The sequence below is a fragment of the Branchiostoma belcheri genome, unplaced genomic scaffold (assembly GCF_001625305.1).
Source record: "Branchiostoma belcheri isolate BF01 breed outbred unplaced genomic scaffold, Haploidv18h27 scaffold96, whole genome shotgun sequence".
NCBI lineage: Eukaryota > Metazoa > Chordata > Leptocardii > Amphioxiformes > Branchiostomatidae > Branchiostoma > Branchiostoma belcheri.
Window position 1 is genome coordinate 1,185,757 of NW_017804642.1, and position 18,898 is coordinate 1,204,654.

Genomic DNA, 18,898 nt, shown 5'->3' on the forward strand with positions numbered 1-18,898 from the left:
GAAGGTAGAACATCACAAAACATAACATCGGGTGGAAAACATGATCAACTGAACAATCAATGCATGCAGATAAGGATCTTGTTTGCTAAATCAATGAGAAACGTTTACTTAACATAATTTGACAAAGGTATCCGGAAATATCAATAAAACGAGTTATAAAAATTTTGTCGTTGAATGGAAAATATTGATCAACTGAAATAATTCATGCAATTAAGGATCCTATTGGCATTATCAATACCAAACTTCTATTCTATAGTGGTACTTGGCGTCTATATGAGACCGTGAAACTCTAGTTATGCGGTGATTGTGTGTATTTATTACACAATAGTGACGGTGTCAGAGAGTCAACAAAACCAGCTGACGGCGGAGTACCTGAGGCAGTGGAAGCAGTCAGTCATCACTATCGACAAGACAGCCGCAACTCTTGCAAATGTCTCCGACTGGATGGATCGGGTAACTAGCAAAACTAATGCATGATGAAAGGCCGACATTTGCTTTGGAGCAAATGCAGCATGGCTTCACCACATTTCACGACATGGCAGGGAAAGAGGGAGAAATACAAGAGAAAACAATGCTTTATATTGATATAACTATAGTATGAAGTAATATATAACCAAGAATTCAACAGTTTGGATAGCTATCCCTACATTATTGGTTAGGATTTTTATTTGCATAATGCAAACTTTCTCATTTTCATACATGCCTTTGAAAAAAATTTATGAACGTTTTTGGGGGCATTTTTCAACAAAAAAAATGATTTTTGGATCCTGAGCCCTGGTATTACAACCAAATGATCTGGACATGTGAAAATGAAATATTATCAAAGGGTAAGAATTCCTCACGCAAAATATTGCAATTTGAGTTTAGAAAACCATAAATTAAATTGTTAATTACGACCTTAAATCCATATCCCCCCAATAACAATTTTGAATAAACTCGACATATTTCATGGTGGTATGATTTGATTTGATTTTATTAGTTTGCACATAAACAAAACAGACAATAATAATACAAAACAAGGATAAAACAAGTGCAGGAGGAGGGGAGAAGCATGGAATGCTTATACAAGGCCCTCCTCCTCTAAACTATACAAAATTAAATATAATCAATAAATTGAAATAATATAATAGAAAATGGAGATAATACAGTAAGGATAATCAAATAATGTACGGTATAAATTAATGACAATGAAATAAGGTAATGTTACTCGTAAGAAAATTCAAACTCTACTACTGGATCAGTTAACGGATTTATTTCCGGACGTTTCGAGTGACATCCATCACTCTTCTTCAGCATCACAAATGAACAGAGAACCGATTCACTCTTATATACAAGTAACTAGAAAAACCGGTTAAACAACAAGGTCTGTAAGAAGCTTTATCATGTAAAAGAACGGTTCACGCAATATACAGGTAATTAGAACTACAAAAAACCTGTTCAACAACCGTAAGAGTCTTTGTCATGTAAGGAAGGTTCCTATGGTAGGAAATTACCATAGGAAAAGTTACTGTCCCTTGGGCTGATACTAATAGGCATCTTTATGACTCAGAAGTAAGAAGTTTCCAAACTCTTAGGGTTGAAGGCAATGGTTGGGAGAGGGCCAACTGTCACATGAGCATATCGGCAGAACGTACTGCGCCTGTGCAAAACCCTGATTTTTCACAGTTTTCGTCAGATTTTTGGTCAACATTACATCAGAATTTTGCCTATGTTGCAGATGATATTTTTTTCTGACATTTGAAAACTACAGACGGGATGTTAATACCTTACAAACAATTACGTGAATACGACCTCATATGAGACGTTCTGCCGAAGTGCTTTGCACAATACATTACTGGTTTCACGCTGGTGCAGTATGTTCTCCCAACATGCTTGTCACATGTACCTGTGCTCCCATATTTGGTCCTGATGCCAGTTTTTCAATGTTGTTTGTCAGGATTCGGTTCCAGCCCAGAAGACCACGTGTACAAGTGGAAGAGGAGGAGGAGGGAGACAGAAGGCTGACCTTCAAGAGTCATCAGGGTGCACACACCACAAAAGTGGACCTGCCTCTTTCTGAACTAGGTAATCATATTAATTTTATGTTAGAGTATTGGAAATATTTTCTCTCAGACTCAGTCCCCAATACTCTCAATGGTAGTATTCTGACAGAAACGCATGTTCATTGTTCTTCAAGGCATTGTATTAGATAATTCTTGTTCCTATTCCTCATACATGTATGCTAGTATTTAGTGCCAATTGAGTCCTGTATTTGTTGATTTAACAGTAATCTGTTATAAATTTAATCATTATGTTCTTTGGGCTGGAACCTTTCTGCAAAGTTATATGATAACAGTTAAAGGCTCCAAATTTACAATGTACATTTTTATATCTTCTTGCTGACGGAAATAAGGCAATTACACCAGAATGTGTGTTTTCTGAAAATGATTTCATCAGTTTGGTAGAATATAGGGATTAATATACAACCAAGGATTCTGACAGACATCGAAATGTTAGTAAGGTAGGAAGAATCCCTGGTTGTGTATAAGAACATCCCTGTATCCCAGAGTATGTGGTCTGTGTAACACTAACCCCATTCATTTTTTCTATACGATTAAAAGGGCTATTCGATTAGAAAACTGTCTATTCAAATCGACACCGAATCCACAAGAGCGTTCGCACTGCTTTTCGCAGATACGGCAAAACCGGGCGCCATTTTCTCCTTAATATGTAAGTAGCAGCACACGTTCTACGCTCTGATTGGTAGGACCGCTAGCAATGACGTCACACCGCCCGAATCCAATTCACTTCGTGTTCACACTCACAGTTTCATCCGATTCGAATCCGCCGCAAGTGTCTCAAACCATTTTGGATTATTTTGGAATCAATTCAGGTAAACTCTAAGTAATTTGGAGCATTCACACTCCAAAAAATTATTCAGACAATTTTCTATTTGGTTAGCCCTTTTAATCGAACAGAAAAAAATGAATGTGAACAGGGTCTAACATCTTCCTGTTGCTCCATTCAGGTCTGATAAAGTCCCCAGAAGACCAGGAGACTCGTGACATGGGCTACAGGAGACACGCCTTCAACCTTCTCATTAGTGATCGCATTGGCTTCCACAGGAACATTCCAGACACAAGGAATGACAAGTAAGGAAAACTAGCAAAATATCCAACTTTTCCAATACAACTTCTGTGGAAGGGAATTAATTATAAGGTACATGTAACTGTTGTGCTAGTAGAAATCGTCATCATTTCAGGTGGCTCACCCAGACCAAACCCAATCTTTCTTGCCAAGAATTCTTGTCTTTTATTATGCTTTTTAGTACATAATGTACGCTGACATCCCTAGGAAATTTGATCAATTAATCCACACTAATTTAATTTCTTGGTCCTCGGATTCGCTTCTTCATTTTTTTTCTCATTTGACAAAAAAAAAACATTGTGGTTCTGAATTTGAATCAACTCAAGTATACTCATATTTTGCCCCCAACAGTTGAGAAAAGCCCTTTTCTTTCTAGTTGTTACAGTTTTTCCATCTATCAATGCAGTGGTTTGATGGAAAGTTCGAAATTCATTGTTTAGATATTAACCCAGCTTCATATTTTTTCTGAAAAAATCTGAGAACCAACAAATTAAATTGGTGTGGCCTTAGATTGCTCCAATAGCTAGTAGAAAAGAAAAACTGTATACCGTGCTCTGGCTCATACAGGTGCAGAGGAAAGTCTTATCCCTCCAGCCTGCCAAAGGCAAGTGTTGTCATCTGCTTCTTCAACGAGGCGTGGTCCACCCTGCTGAGGACCGTACACAGCGTGCTGGATCGCACACCCCGGGATCTACTACAGGAGATCATCCTTATCGACGACTTCAGTGATCAAAGTAAGGAACTAGACAATTCTGAGTACGTCGGCAGTACATACTGCACCTGCGCGAAACCCGTAATGTATTGTGCTTAGCACTTCAGCAGAACATCTCATATAAGGTCGTACTCGCATATATAAGGTTAACATCCTGTCTGTACTTTCCAAATATTGTGTCGGAAAATATATCGTCTGCAACAGGCAAAATTCTGATGCAACGTTGACCAGAAATCTAACGAAAACCGTAAGGGTTTTGCACAGGTGCAGTACGTTCTGCTGACGTGCTACAATGTTGTAAGGTCCACACTTCCACAATAGCAGCTATCTCTGTAGGTCCACTTGTCATGCTTCAAAACATATCACTTTGCTGATGAACTGTAGAAGAGTCAGCCAGGATGCTCACAAAAAAATTACTTTTTAGCAGACTGCTATTGACATAGACCCCATAATGATATACTGTACTAGTACTGTAAGCATTGTAGTATGTCTTGATGTCCACTTGGCCATTGTGACACTCATCCTTTCTCTCATATAACTGTTAACTGTAACTGGCTTTTTGCAATTTGTTGAGCATCAGCATATGAATGTAACTTCTTTCTATTATTATTATTAGTATTAAAAACTTAAATGCTCACCCTTGTTGTACACAGGTCACCTGAAGGAGGAGTTGGAAGAGTACATCAGAGACCACCTTCCCATGGTGCAACTGTACAGGACTGACAAACGGGAGGGGCTCATCAGGGCAAGGGTCAAAGGAGCGACACATGCATCAGGTCAGGGTCTACACTCACTCACTCACTCACTCACTCACTCACTCACTCACTCACTCACTCACTCGCTCACTCCTCACTCACTCACTCACTCACTCACTCACTCACTCACGCACTCACTCACACACTCACTCACTCACTCACTCAACCACTCAACCACTCAACCACTCAACCACTCACACTCAATCACTCACTCAATCACTCTCACTCAATCACTCACTCACACTCACTCAAATCACTCAATCACTCACTCAAATCACTCACTCAATCACTCACTCACTCACTCACCCACTCACTCACACTCAACCACTCACTCAATCACTCTCACTCACACTCACTCAATCACTCACTCAATCACTCACTCAATCACTCAATCACTCACTCAATCACTCACTCAATCACTCACTCAATCACTCACTCAAATCACTCAATCACTCACTCACCCACTCACTCACTCACACTCACTCAATCACTCTCACTCACACTCACACTCACTCAATCACTCACTCAATCACTCACTCACTCAATCACTCACTCAATCACTCAATCACTCACTCAGTCACTCACTCACTCAATCACTCACTCACTCTCACTCAATCACTCACTCAATCACTCACTCAATCACTCACTCACTCAATCACTCACTCACTCTCACTCACTCACTCACTCACTCACTCACTCACTCACTCACTCACTCACTCACTTACTCACTCACTCCCTCACTCCCTTAGTTATTGACCTTCTCATCAAAAGTTGTTTATCATTATTAGAACCTCTGGTATGACAACTTTTTTCAATAAATTGCATTATATGAATTGACAGAACTGCAATATGTTGTATAACATGAACTCAAGGATCAGACTACTGGGTACTGATATCTAAATTTCCAAATGCCATTCTTTTCCAGGAGATGTCCTGATGTTTCTGGACAGTCACTGCGAGGTCAGTAAACAATGGCTGGAACCATTGCTCGCCCGTATCGCGGAGGACCGCACGCGCGTGGTGTGTCCTATCATCGACATCATCAACTCAGACACGTTTGAGTACACGGCCTCTCCGCTAGTGAGGGGAGGGTTCAACTGGGGCCTGCACTTCAAGTGGGACCAGGTGCCACAGCAGTTACTACAGGGGCCTGATGGTGCTGCATCTCCTATCAAGTAAGACATGTCTGTTTGATCAAGTCTTTGATTATTCACCAAATACTCAAATTGGCCTGCTGGCTGCAGCTGGCCACTTTTCATTCAGGTCATGAGGGTCATTTCTAAGTTCATAAATGTACATGCATGCATAAAGAAAAAACGGTGGTGCAATGGCTAAGTGGGTAGAGTGCTCGCCTTTCATTTGGTAGGTCGTGAGTTTAATCCCCGGCCGAGTCATACCAAAAACGTAGCACTCAGCATTGGGAAAGAGTATGGGAGTTCAACACACACCACTACAAGTGGACTAGCCCCCTGCTGTAGTGATTGCACTACTGTGTGGCCCAAGGGCTACTGAATCGAGATGGGTGCCGCCACATGGTGTGGGAAGGACTTTAAACTAACATATACATGCATATACCACTTGCATTAAGGCTATCTATATGCGGTTTTTGTTTATTGTTATGTTAAAAGTCATAGTTTAATAATCTTTATTTTTCCATTTCCAGTTCCCCAACCATGGCAGGAGGTCTGTTTGCCATTGACAGGGAGTATTTTGATGAGATGGGGAGATATGATGAGGGCATGGACATCTGGGGAGGGGAGAACTTAGAGATTTCCTTCAGAGTAAGTCTTCAAAAAATGGAACTCTGCAGTTTCTCAGAGAATGTTCTATCTGCTAGGGCCTAGGAATAAAATCTTGTGTTTCCTGTTTCTGGACTGACCCTAGCATTTTTTGTGTGGACCCCTGCAAGAGACATATTATATTTTTTAAGCTGATCAGCCATTTCTAGCTCCATGATTTGACACCAGAGTGATGAAACATTGTACAATCAGTTTTCCAACTTTGACATTGAAAATAGAAAAGTGGTCATGCAAGTTTTACTTTGATAAACTGTATTGTATAAGTTGGATCACTATATAGATCACCAAAGATCACCAAAGTCTAGTAAAAAAAAGAAGAAGAAAAAAGATAATCTCTACCTACCGGCCCTAATCTTTTTTCCTAGGTGTAAGGAAGTTTGTACATTTACATGCACATAAAGTAAAATTTTTTGGAATCGTTTGATTTTGACTACCTACACATTTTGTACCATGAAACTGATGTAGTGGCTAATTCGAAGACTGCCAGGTATTTATGTGTTGTGTAGCATAAATACTACCTTCAGTGATTGCGTTTGTTCACAGGTGAGGTTAAATAGATTATCACATTATTTCCAGGCTACCGTATATGAATGTCAATGTCTGTTGGTCCCGGGTGTTCAAAGGTTGTAACTTGCAGTAATTGCACATACTGAAGGACTCATTTTTAGCTCTAACAGATTATTATTCCAGTTGAACTGTTTGTTACTTTAAGTCAGAGTGGAAGCAGGGTCACCAAGATCTTTTGACAAAAGAACATTTTGAATGAATTTTATTTTTCCATGCTTGTTTCTTACCAGGCTTTTAGGTAGGATTTTTTTGTTGGGTGTCCATCTTTTCATCTTATGCTATATGCAGCAAAGCTGTGCAGCCACAAGCTTTTTTGAAAGTTGTAATGCTCTCAAACAGTATTGCATTTTGAGAGGCAAATTTTTAGGAATACAGGCTGCAGCCAATTTTTTTTCCTTCGTTACAACATCATTTTTGTATACATAGTAAGGCCGAAGGGAGGCATGTTTGCATGGCAGGGTTTGGGTTTGGGAGTGGAAAATAGAGTATCCTTATTAGGGTGTCCTACCAAAAAGTAGGGATTCCAATTTGTTGTTATTTTCAGTACAGGGAGACACCTAGACACCCCTAGCTAGCTAAAAGCCTATTTCTGACCGTTTGTTTTTTAACTGTCCTGTACAGATATGGATGTGTGGCGGAACGTTAGAAATCATCCCCTGCTCCAGAGTGGGGCACGTTTTCCGCAAGCGCCGGCCGTACGGATCGCCCAATGGAGAGGATACCATGTCGAAAAACTCCCTCCGACTGGCACATGTGTGGATGGATGAGTATAAGGTAAATGTCTCCTGACTTGTCTGTCTCTTCCTGTCACATTGTACACTTTGAGGCTTTGTAGCTGTTGTATTAATAGAACTCACTCACTCACTCATTTATTTATTTATTTATTTATTTATTTATTAAAATTCATCACAACAGTGAAAGGGACGGGGGAACAGGTGTAACACCTTTACCAGCCCTCGTCCCGATACAGCATACAAATACAATAGGCTCAAGTATAAAATAATGAGTGATTTACATATACATATACATAATGAAAAAGCTTAATATATACAGACTACCGAACCCTCAAATCCTGACAAGACGCGCACTTGCACGCAGTGGACCATGTACAGAGGTTGTCAGGTTCAAAGTGATGTTTAAATCTCTCAACAGCAGATTTCACAAGACAACGCTTAAAAGACAGTAAGTCAGACAGATTTAACGTCGAAGCCCCTTTGATGCGAACTGCGACGTCAAGCTTATTCCATTCAGTTACCAGACGTGGTATGTATGACATGGCAAATGTAGATGTCTTACATCGGCTTGGCATTAATATGTAAGACCGGTTACTCCTTGCTGGTCTGGTTGAAAAAGATACATAATCATACACGTTCAGGTCATACATACTTGACAGGGACTTAACGAAAACCATGATGTCGGCTGTCTCCCTCCTATAAGACAGAGGTAGCATGTTTAGGTATAATAATCTGTCCTTGTAGTTAAGTTCACTGACATTTGCATTGTTACGAAGAATGAACTTTGTCGCCCGCCTCTGAACTCCCTCCAAGAGGGCCATGAGGTTACGCGACAGCGGTGACCAAACGGGGCAACAATACTCGAGAAGTGATCTGACTAGTGTTACATACAATGCTTTGCGTATATCCAGGCTGGAATCGTAACCGACAGTGCGTATAATAAAACCCATCATCGAGTTTGCTTTAGCTACAATGTTTACAATATGCTTGTTCCACAACAAGTCAGACTGGGCAAGAACACCCAAGTCGTTCATGCTACTGACTGAACATAGGGCTATATCTGACATGTGGTAGGTAAAAGTGATTGGACTCTTGGAGCGAGTCAAGCGGATTACCTTACATTTAGATGGATGGAATGACATCCCCCACTTGAGACTCCACTCATACATAGAAGAAATATCGGCCTGTAGTTTATCACAGTCATGTAGGTTACGAATCTCTCTATAGCATTTTGAGTCGTCAGCAAACAACGCTACAGTGGAGTGCTTTGCAGTACAAGGTAAATCGTTAATGTACAATAAGAATAGCATTGGGCCCAAGATGGAGCCCTGAGGCACACCAGAAGTAACGGGGAGCCACTGTGAATGACATCCTTCTACCACCACCCGTTGCTTTCGGTTAGTGAGGTACGAGTTAAACCATGACAAAAGCTTGCCGTTAAACCCGTACATCTGTAGTTTGTGAAGCAACCGAGAGTGCGGAACGGAGTCGAATGCCTTTGCAAAGTCCAAAAAGAGCATGTCGACTTGCCCACCTCTGTCGAGGATGGAGCCCACACTGTGATAAACCTCCAACAGCTGGGTGGTTGTAGAACGCCCCTTAATAAAACCATGTTGGAGATCATGAATTGACTCATGCAGAATTGGGAACACCATATCGTAAATGCACCGCTCCATGACCTTGCTGACGATAGACAATAAAGAAACCGGACGGTAATTTGAAACGTCTTGCTTATCACCCTTTTTGAAAACGGGATACATTAGCCTCTTTCCAGCAAGACGGAACCGCTCCTAAAGTGACAGATTTGTTAAACAGCAAGGTCAAAGGGAAAGCAAGTGCCTGGGCACAATTCTTTAACATAAATGGGGAAATACTGTCAGGGCCGACGGCCTTACTTGTGTCAAGATTAACAAGTGCATCTCGGACTGAGTCAACATTAAACTGGAGGTCACCGAGACTGTCAACAACTTTGATGTCAATAGTTGGTTTGCTAACATTCTGGTCGGCTGGACTAAAAGTAGAGAAAAAATACTTATTGAACAATGTAGCCTTATCGGCTGCAGCATTAGCAGTAGAGTTCTGGAGGTATACGGTAGATGGCAGAGATCTGGATTTAGACTTCGCACGTACGAAGGTCCAAAACCGCTTAGGCGCTTCATGCAGAGTGGATGATAAGCTGTTAACGTAGCTTGTGTGCTTAAGAGATAGAAGGTTCTTCAGTTTATTGCGAAGTTCTCGGTATTTAGCCCAGTGTGATGGAGAGTTAGTTCGGTTGGCTCTACGCCAAGCTGTTCTCTTGCGATTTGGACGTCACGTGTTTCACCGTCAATCCATGGAGGCGTAGTTGAGTCTTTCACCCTCCGCCAAGGCACGAACTGGTTGACTGCTGACTGTAGTGTGGATGACAAGAATTCCCAGGCAGAGTCAATGTCCTGATACTGCTCGACGGCCTCGGTTAGTTGCCTAGAGACAAGATGTGCCCTAAGGCCGTCCCAGTCGGCGCGCCGGTAGTTAAAGACCTTCCGAGAAAGGCCACACTAGGCTGTAGTTGCAGTGAATACGGATTCTAGGATCGTATGATCCGTGTCAAATTCGGTCGGAAGCTCCTTGATGGACGACACCTTTTCAGGTATGTTGGTGAAGACTAAGTCTAAGATGTGGTTACAGTGGTTGGATGGAATCATGTTGTGCTGATGGAGAAAGTGATCATTTATTACTTCGCAAAAGTCAGATTCTTTTCCCCTGTCCGTAACAGCGCAACTGTTCCAGTCAACCTTGGGGAGATTAAAGTCACCGAGTACACAATACATTCGGTACTCGTCCTTAACTTTCTCTAAAACTGAAGACAAGTTCACGGTAAATGTTGACAAATCCCCAGAGGGTGGTCTGTAGCAAAGCACGGTGGCCAACTTACCCAAGCCGGGAGGCTGAACTTCGCAGACGAGAATTTCGTCCTTGGGTTCGAGGTCTGGCCTTCTCCGACTGCGTACGTTTGAAGAGACGGCCAGAAGGACGCCACCACCAGCTCTTCCTGCGTGAGTGTGATGACGGTCTTTCCGGTAAGTTGCATAGCCGGGTGGGATAACCTCTTGATCGCGGACATCATCGTTAAGCCAAGTCTCCGTAACAGCCAGAATGTCTGGGCAGTTCAAGTGAATCATGTTCTGGAGCTGAACCAACTTATTTCTGTGCGGACTTCACTGCCTTGACACTTCTTGCGTTTAGATAAACGACTTTGAATAATGAAGGGAGGCGAGAATCCTTAGAACTCATAAGTTGAGAGTGATCACCTGTCGGAACATTCCTAGCGTTTCGGGCGACGACATCAATCAGATTGAATTTGCATGAGAATAGGTGATTGCGTTTACCCGGCCTATTACCAACAACAGTGCTAATTGTACGCTGAAGGTTCCTACCACCTCTGCACCCTCTTGGCCTTCCCCGAACCTTCAACAGCCCGAGAAACCGGAGGTGGGACTTCAGGAAGGGATTTACAGGTAGTGCTGACGACTTCAGGCTCCGAAGAAAACCCACGGAGTACGCAAAGATGCCCTGGGAAGCCATGACACCTCCGGCAAAGTACACTCTCCCCAGTTTCGCGGATCCAACGGGTTTAAAGCAGAAATGCTCGCTTCAGGGGGTCTACATCCACTTAGGACGACTGGAGCATGATCGCAAGGCGTTCGGACACAGGTATTGCACAGAGTGATGTAGAAACGTAAAATAAAAAGACGTATAAACAGGAAAAAGAGCGGAGGTGCAGTGCACCGCGGCCGCTCACAAGCGCCACGTAACACGTAACATAATCTATGCCTCTCACTCAGTCCTCTTGCACGATGTGCGTCGAGCCTACTAGGTGGACCACCTCCTTCCATCTCGATCTGTCCTGGGCGAGCCCCTGCGCTTCTTCGTGGGTGATGTTGACCAGGGCCAGGTCCTTGGCCAGGACGTCCGACCAGCGGGTGCGGGGGGCCCCCCGCGGTCTCTTCCACCCCGCAGACTGGGGGCTGAAGTTCAGGATAGCCTGTGTGGGGTGGTAGTTTATGGATGACATCCTTCACAGACTCCAAATCTAATGCGATAGGGCAAGAGAAAAAACAAGACTTGCCAAAGAAACAAGATTCCTACATTTTCAAATTTCGACATCATAAACCTTGTTGCACAAGAAATGATACCTATATTGTGCTAAGTTTACTGCCAACTATTACAACATCCACTTCTCACTGAAACAACTTTGAAAAATAAAAGTTTTCAATCATTGTCCTACTGGTTTTGATTCAGTGGGAACATCACATATAATGTATACACAGCCACTGCCACATATAAAGGGCATGAAATACATCACTGCATCAAAGTGAAAGACAAAACAATAAATCAGAGCCTTGTGTTGTCTCCTCTCCTTATATCTACCTGCCGTCCACATTCCGGCATGGCAACAGACATCTTTGCCTGTTTTCGGCATGTTGACCACTGTCAGAGGGCCACAAAATTTCTTGTTTCTTTTTCCAAAATCAGGCAAAAATCAATGCACACATTAATGTGATCCATAAAAATTACTTGCTGTGGCCTGATGTAGTTCTAGCCCACATGTACTCAGACAGACACACACACAAACTGAAAACATAACCTTCTTGGCAAAGGTACTACTCCCTGTCTTAAGGCTATGAACTTCATTAAGCTAAAAAGAGATATTTTGTCTATTCCAGGAGCAGTATTTTTCCCTCCGTCCAGAGATGAAGTCTCGACCATACGGTGACATCAGTGACAGGTTAAAACTCAGGGAGAAGCTGAACTGTCACTCCTTCAAATGGTACCTGGACAACATCTATCCTGAGCTGTTTGTACCAGGTCTGTATCTGTATAGCCGGTATAACTGTCCTTCGGCGTAATACTCCAGCTTCGCAGGCACGTGGCGTAGCGGCAGCTGGCTACATTACACAGAATAACTTGTTACACCTAACCCTTGAACATCTAACTCTAGACATTGTTTTAAAGCCATCTAATGATAATGCCCCTACTGTACTTGGTGACAGCGAGTTCCACTCTGCGATGAGTTTTTGAACACCTCAATCCTTGGTTGATAACTCTGGTACTTGAAGGCATGACTATAATGCTCTGCCATTACACCACATTTGTATACATTTGTACTAAGTAGTACCTGGTTATGACCTACGTTCTTGTATTCACAAGAATAATGCTGTTCACTGTTGATCTGTGTGATGTACTGTAGCTGGTGTTTGGTCCTAGCTTTTCTAAACTGTCTGTGCTGGTTTAGCTGCAGGTCGTCAGAAGGAGGTGAGAATGGCGAATCCTTGGGGAGTGAAACAAGTCGGTGTGGGGCAGCTACCACCCCGACCTAAGGTCATCAAAAAGGGACATGTAAGTACTGTCGAGCTGATCTTCTCTGGTTAGAGTTCATGTAGATCACAAGCTTAAGGTTCATCAAGTAAGTAGTAATTCTTAATAAGTATGCTGTTTTAGTTTTTTCGCATCTTAGTCTGTCCAATCGTAGTGTGTTGTTATCAGGCCAGGTTTGTTCATGTCTGGTTCACATGGTGGGAACCACCAACATATTAAGAGAAGATGGTGCTTGAAAATGTATAATTTCATCCGTAATTTCATCAGGTTGGTAAACGACTGAATAGCAAAGTTCTTTCTAGGTTGTGATAGAAAGAACTTTGCTATTCTGTATCATTTCATGTATTGTGCCACTTAAAGTGTTGTTGCTTTTCTTTTTATTGTCAGATCAAGCATATGGACTCAGGGTTGTGTCTGATATCCCAGAATGGACCCAATGAGAAGGGATCACTTGTCGTAGTGAGCGACTGTTTATCTGAAGACAAGAATCAGGTGGGTGGTGACAGTATTACTTAGCCCTCTTTGCCGAAGGATTTTTTAAAGAGGATAGTGCTGATATGAGCGTTCACCATGACATCATAGCCAGAAAGTTATAGTCAAAAAGCGGTTGGCTTATTCACCTATCAATGATTTGCATAATGTCTTAAAATAATTTGCATGTATATGATGTAAGGGAAAACAGCAATGGCTCGTATACAAATAGGATGGTATTATTGCTTTGGTGATGACAGTAAAGCTGCATTGTTCTCACAGTAATAGTTCATCTTTGCAAGCATATAATCTTTCCTTGTTAATAGCAGAAATTGTAACCCATTTTACAAATTATAAATTATCTGCAGCCAAGAGTTGTATGCTTTAGCCGTTGCGATTTTCAATCTTCATGATCAGCCAGGAATGCAAGGAATCAAACCTGTGGCCTCTCAATCTTGTGTCTGTTGACCTAGCCACTCAGCCATTGATGATATTTGGTGTGACCAAATTGTGCTGATGTTTTACCTGTTCCCTGTAGGTCTGGTACCTGACAGATCAGGATGAACTGCAGCTGACAGGTCTACTGTGTTTAGACGTGAACGAAAACGACCCCAAGTCCTTCCCCCGTATCATGAAGTGTCATGGAACCAGCGGCGGCCAGCAGTGGAAGTTTGCAGAAGATGTGAGTCATCCTTACAAAACATCCTCTTTCTACTCACTCTGTATCTGTATCAGTATAGCCGGTATAACCGCCATTCGGCGTAACACACCAGCTTCGCAGGCACGCGGCACAGCGGCAGCTAGCTATATCACACTAAACGGCTGGTTGCACTCGATCTTTGCACATTTAATTGCAGGAGTTGTTAAAAGCTTTCTAGTGATGATGCCCTAACTGTGCTTGGTGGCAAGGAGCTCCAGTCTACGATAGTTCTTGGGATTAGTGATGCATACCTAAACCCAATTTCAGGTTCAGGTCCGGATTCAAGTCCAAAGGTGTAGGTTCAGTTCCGGACTTGTAAGTCCGGACCTAAACCCATGGCATAGACAAACTTGCATGTTGGCAACCTTGCAATGTTGTCTGGGTGAAACTTTGCAATGTTTTCTTCGTTTTGCAGCAAAGATTTTACAATCTACGGAAGATTTTAGGTGGTTTGGAAAGAAAAGGGGTATGTGAAATGGTCTTTTATGGTAATAAGTCCGGACTCGGTTCTTGACTTTTAGGTTTTTTTGGACTTGAACCTAAACATTCTTACAAGTCCGGATCCAAGTCCAGTGAACCGGTATGCATCACTACTTGGGATAGTTCTTGAGTTTCTGCCTGTCTGTCAAGAAATTAGTCTACTCGCATATACATGCTTATGTTGACAGAATAAAAGGCTTCAGGATGTTGTTTTTCTCTGTACAAATTGTTGTTATTTTTATCTCACACTAAGACTGCTTGCAGGCATTTTGTCTTCTTCAGATTTAAACAAATTGTATCCTTCAAAGTTTTGTTATGCACTTTGCGAAGTCTGGCCTATATATGGGAGTATAGCGTATACGAACGCTAGCAAAAATATAAAAAAACACCTCCACATCATGCCCATATTACCCGGTACACGTTGGATTTTCATGGCTAACAATTTCGCAACGTGCGGCTGGACATCGTGGGATTGGCTGCGTGGTGGTCAGACTGGGCAGCCTCGGGTCGCCTAGGGACCGAAAACACGCGGACGCTGGACGCGTTATACAGGTGGACGCAATAGGCAAGATTCTTAACGCAATCGGAAAAATTCAAGGGACCAAGGAGAAGTACCTGGAGAATTCAAGGGACAAAATTCAAGGGACCAAAATTCAAGGGACCAACAAGAAGTACCTGGAGAAGTTCTGTCAGAACTAGCATTTGACCCATGCAAAAGTATTTGCGGGAGGATCTAAGGTCTAAGGTAAGGTAAACAAAAAGTGGTCATAATGGACAAGTGGTCTCTATACAGGGGTGGTTGCTATTACAGGTTCGACTGTAAATTTTTTTTTTTCAATTTTCAGAGTGGCAGACTGTACCAGCCGTCAGCCGGCATGTGTCTGGAGTTCCAGTCTTCTGGTAAAGGTTACGTCCACATGTCCATCTGTGATGACTCCCCAGCACAGCAGTGGAGATACATACTGCTATAGAAGCTGTGGTGGAAGGTCTCTATTCTTTTAGAAAAAAATCCATGAAAAGTTGAGGAATATATTGTGATAGGGAAATGTTGTGGAAGATTCCATGTGGTGCTATGCTATATGAAAGATATCAGTCCATTTAATGGGCTACAGGGAGAGCCTTAAGAGCCATTTCTGTAATCCAGTGGATGGGAAAGGTCAGTAGGTAATTCTAAAGACTAGGTATTAGACTTCAGTAATAGATATGTACATAGTGTGTTGCACTGTGAACTGCAAAATCGTCATTGCCAGCAGCCAGTAGTAGTGCTGCATACCGGTTCACTGGACTTGGATCTGGACTTGTAAGAATGTTTAGGTTCAAGTCCAAAAAAACCTAAAAAAAGTCAAGAACCGAGTCCGGACTTATTACCATACCGTAGATTGCAAAATCTTTTCTGCAAAATGAAGAAAACATAGCCATTGGGCATCGTCAAGTGTCGGCCTCCATGTTTTGTGACCAAAGTTTCACCCAGACAACATTGCAAGGTTGCCAACTTGCAATTTTGTATATGCCATGGGTTTAGGTCTGGACTTACAAGTCCGGAACTGAACCTAGACCTCTGGACTTGAATCCGGACCTGAACCTAAATGTGGGTTTAGGTATGCAGCACTAGCCAGTAGGCATGTTTTGTTGTCCAGATTGTTCTTTAACAATGTATTGTCATTTGTACATTTGTAATTCATTTGACTAGATTGCTTGCCACAGTAGCATGTACATGTACACTGTAGGTACAAACTGTCAGAAAGGTGCCTCGTGTGTGATCTTTCATACATACTGGAGGTGTACGTTTCATTCCAGAGAATTCCTTCCAGAATTTCCATGTCAGTGACATTGTGTAAATGTTGGTAATGTTAATCTTCTCCTGTAGTACTTAGGCCACACCAATTTAATTTCTTGGTTAACGGATTTTTCTAGAAAAATAATGGAGTGGGCTGGCGAAAAAATAAAAACAGGCCTAGGCATCCTATTATGACCCAAAATAGTACGATAGGAGCCAAGAAGTCAACACACCAGGCGGGTACAAAATTTAAACAATGAATTTTTAACTTTTAATGATACCACTGCATTGAAAGATGGAATAACTGTAACAACTAGGATGAAAAGGACTGTTTTCAACTGTTCAGGGCAAAATATGAGCATTTTGCAGTTGATTCTGAATTTTTATTTTTATTTTCAAATCAGAAAAAAATGAAGCGGGCGAATCCGTTAACCAAGAAATTAAATTGGTGTGGCCTTATGCTGAGTAAACAAGGTTCCTTACATAGCTATATGATTGCAGTGACAGCAGTTTTGGCCAGAGGGCAGTATTGTTACAGTGAAAGAGTGAGCAACTACATGTATAAGTAAGGTTTCCAGTTGTACCCTTGTTAAGTTGGTCAATTACATGTATAATGCTGCTGCTTTTCTTAACGTACATGGTGCATGATCCATCCTTCCTTTCCAACAACGTACTTTCAAAGAATATCCTGAAAAAACTTGCCAGTATTCTTATATGCCAACTTCTCCCCATTGAATTCTGTTATATGCAAAGTATTTTTAAAAGTATTCATTCAGTCAACCCCGGCATCAAGGTATCTTTCCGGTAGAAAGACGTGTTACAAGTATACAATGTATACGAACACAAGAAATTATGTTAAATTTGGTAGGTGCTGTGTAAAAACTAGAACATTCCCTTAACTTCTGAATCAGAACTGTATCATGTCTTTAGTGAAGGCTTGCTCCTTTTATTTCATGGCAAGCTTAAGGAGAACTGTATAGTGTAGCTGCTCTTTTACATCTGTGTAACATGTGGTTTAATATTTGGGAAAAAGTCGTGGCTTGTTATGGAAAATTGTAGTGTAGGGACTGCATGCAGTGCACCTGACCATGTACCAGTAGTTGTCTTCCAGTCTTCAAAGCAAAACTGGCTATCTGGTCACAAACATGCACCCGAGTATTGTTATTGTGTAAATCTGTGACATAGACATCTAGAAATTAATAATTTGATTAAAATAAGTGCAATAATCAACTCACTTGAATGTGAAACCTGTTAAGATGTTAATTGAATTGCAGATTAATTGATTTCTTGAAATATCAAACATATTAGAAGAAAACTTTGTTGACATTACATCACAAGATGTAACAAAAAGTCCATTTAAGCAGTACACTGACTTCAATAATTATAAAATACCGAAATATACAGAACAACATGTACATGTACAAGCAGTTCATGAGTATAAGTAGATATTCCATATCATTGAAATTTTTTTTAATCTGTTATAATATTGTGTAATTAACTTGTACATACTGTAAAGTGGAAATGTTAATGTTATGAGAATAAGGTGTTATTCCGGCCATGACAAGGTAATCTGATTTGTTGGTATAACAGAAATTAAAATTAGGTGAATATGACATCTGAAATTTATGGCAAAACCGTATGACTGTATTTTTCTGTAGTAATTATTTTGTCCAAGCTTTCTCTTGTTCTTTGACACAAGTCTTGTGCTACTTAGGCCAAAGCAAGTACATTTTATGGATGACATCCTCCACAGACTCCAAATCTAATGCGAGCGGGCGAAAAAACAAACAAGGCGGGTCCAAAAAAACAAGGGTCCTACATTTTCAAATTTTGACTCAATCATTGTACAAATGGTTTTGATTCAGTGAGAACATCACATATACACAGCCAGTATCACATATCACTGCATCAAAGTAAGAAACAAAACATTAAATCAGAGCCTTTTCTTGTCTCCTCTCTTCATAGTTATCTGCCATCCACGTTCTGGCATGGCATCAGACATCTTTGCCCATTTTCGGCATGTTGACCACTGTCAGAGGGCAACAAAATTTCTTGTTTTTTTTTCCAAAATCAGGCAAAATTAATGAGCGCGCTGATGTCATCCATAAAAATTACTTGCTTTGGCCTTAAGGTTGTTCAATGAAACACAGTGGCAGGCAAGATGGCTGTTAAAAGATCATAGTTTTATTTTATGTATCTCTGTTCTTGGCAATGGAAAAAGGCCATACACCTACACCATCTACTTGTAGGCTACCATGACTAACTATGCTGTAAATATTCTAAGCTTGTATGAACAGAAGAAAAGCCTGTATACTGTTGGATTCAGGTTTAGGCCACACACATTTGAGTGTGACATCTATTAATTCAAGTTTGTGTGGTGTTAAAAAAGCCCATGTAGGTAACATGCTTACAGAACATT

The 18,898-nt window shown here is 41.4% G+C and overlaps 1 protein-coding gene across 1 annotated transcript in view; it reads left to right on the forward strand.

Annotated features, from left to right (window-relative positions):
• LOC109461822 (polypeptide N-acetylgalactosaminyltransferase 11-like) overlaps nucleotides 1-16,062 on the forward strand; it is an 18,195-nt gene extending 2,133 nt beyond the window's left edge. Inside the window, exons 2-13 of the mRNA XM_019758283.1 lie at nucleotides 1,937-2,064; nucleotides 3,008-3,131; nucleotides 3,694-3,860; nucleotides 4,492-4,614; nucleotides 5,519-5,768; nucleotides 6,257-6,374; nucleotides 7,581-7,733; nucleotides 12,400-12,541; nucleotides 12,969-13,072; nucleotides 13,439-13,543; nucleotides 14,061-14,204; nucleotides 15,548-16,062. Of these exons, the coding sequence (XP_019613842.1) occupies nucleotides 1,937-2,064; nucleotides 3,008-3,131; nucleotides 3,694-3,860; nucleotides 4,492-4,614; nucleotides 5,519-5,768; nucleotides 6,257-6,374; nucleotides 7,581-7,733; nucleotides 12,400-12,541; nucleotides 12,969-13,072; nucleotides 13,439-13,543; nucleotides 14,061-14,204; nucleotides 15,548-15,673 (1,684 nt within the window). The 3' untranslated portion in view covers nucleotides 15,674-16,062. The remainder of the gene's footprint in view (nucleotides 1-1,936; nucleotides 2,065-3,007; nucleotides 3,132-3,693; nucleotides 3,861-4,491; nucleotides 4,615-5,518; nucleotides 5,769-6,256; nucleotides 6,375-7,580; nucleotides 7,734-12,399; nucleotides 12,542-12,968; nucleotides 13,073-13,438; nucleotides 13,544-14,060; nucleotides 14,205-15,547) is intronic.
• The last annotated feature ends 2,836 nt before the right edge of the window (nucleotides 16,063-18,898 follow it).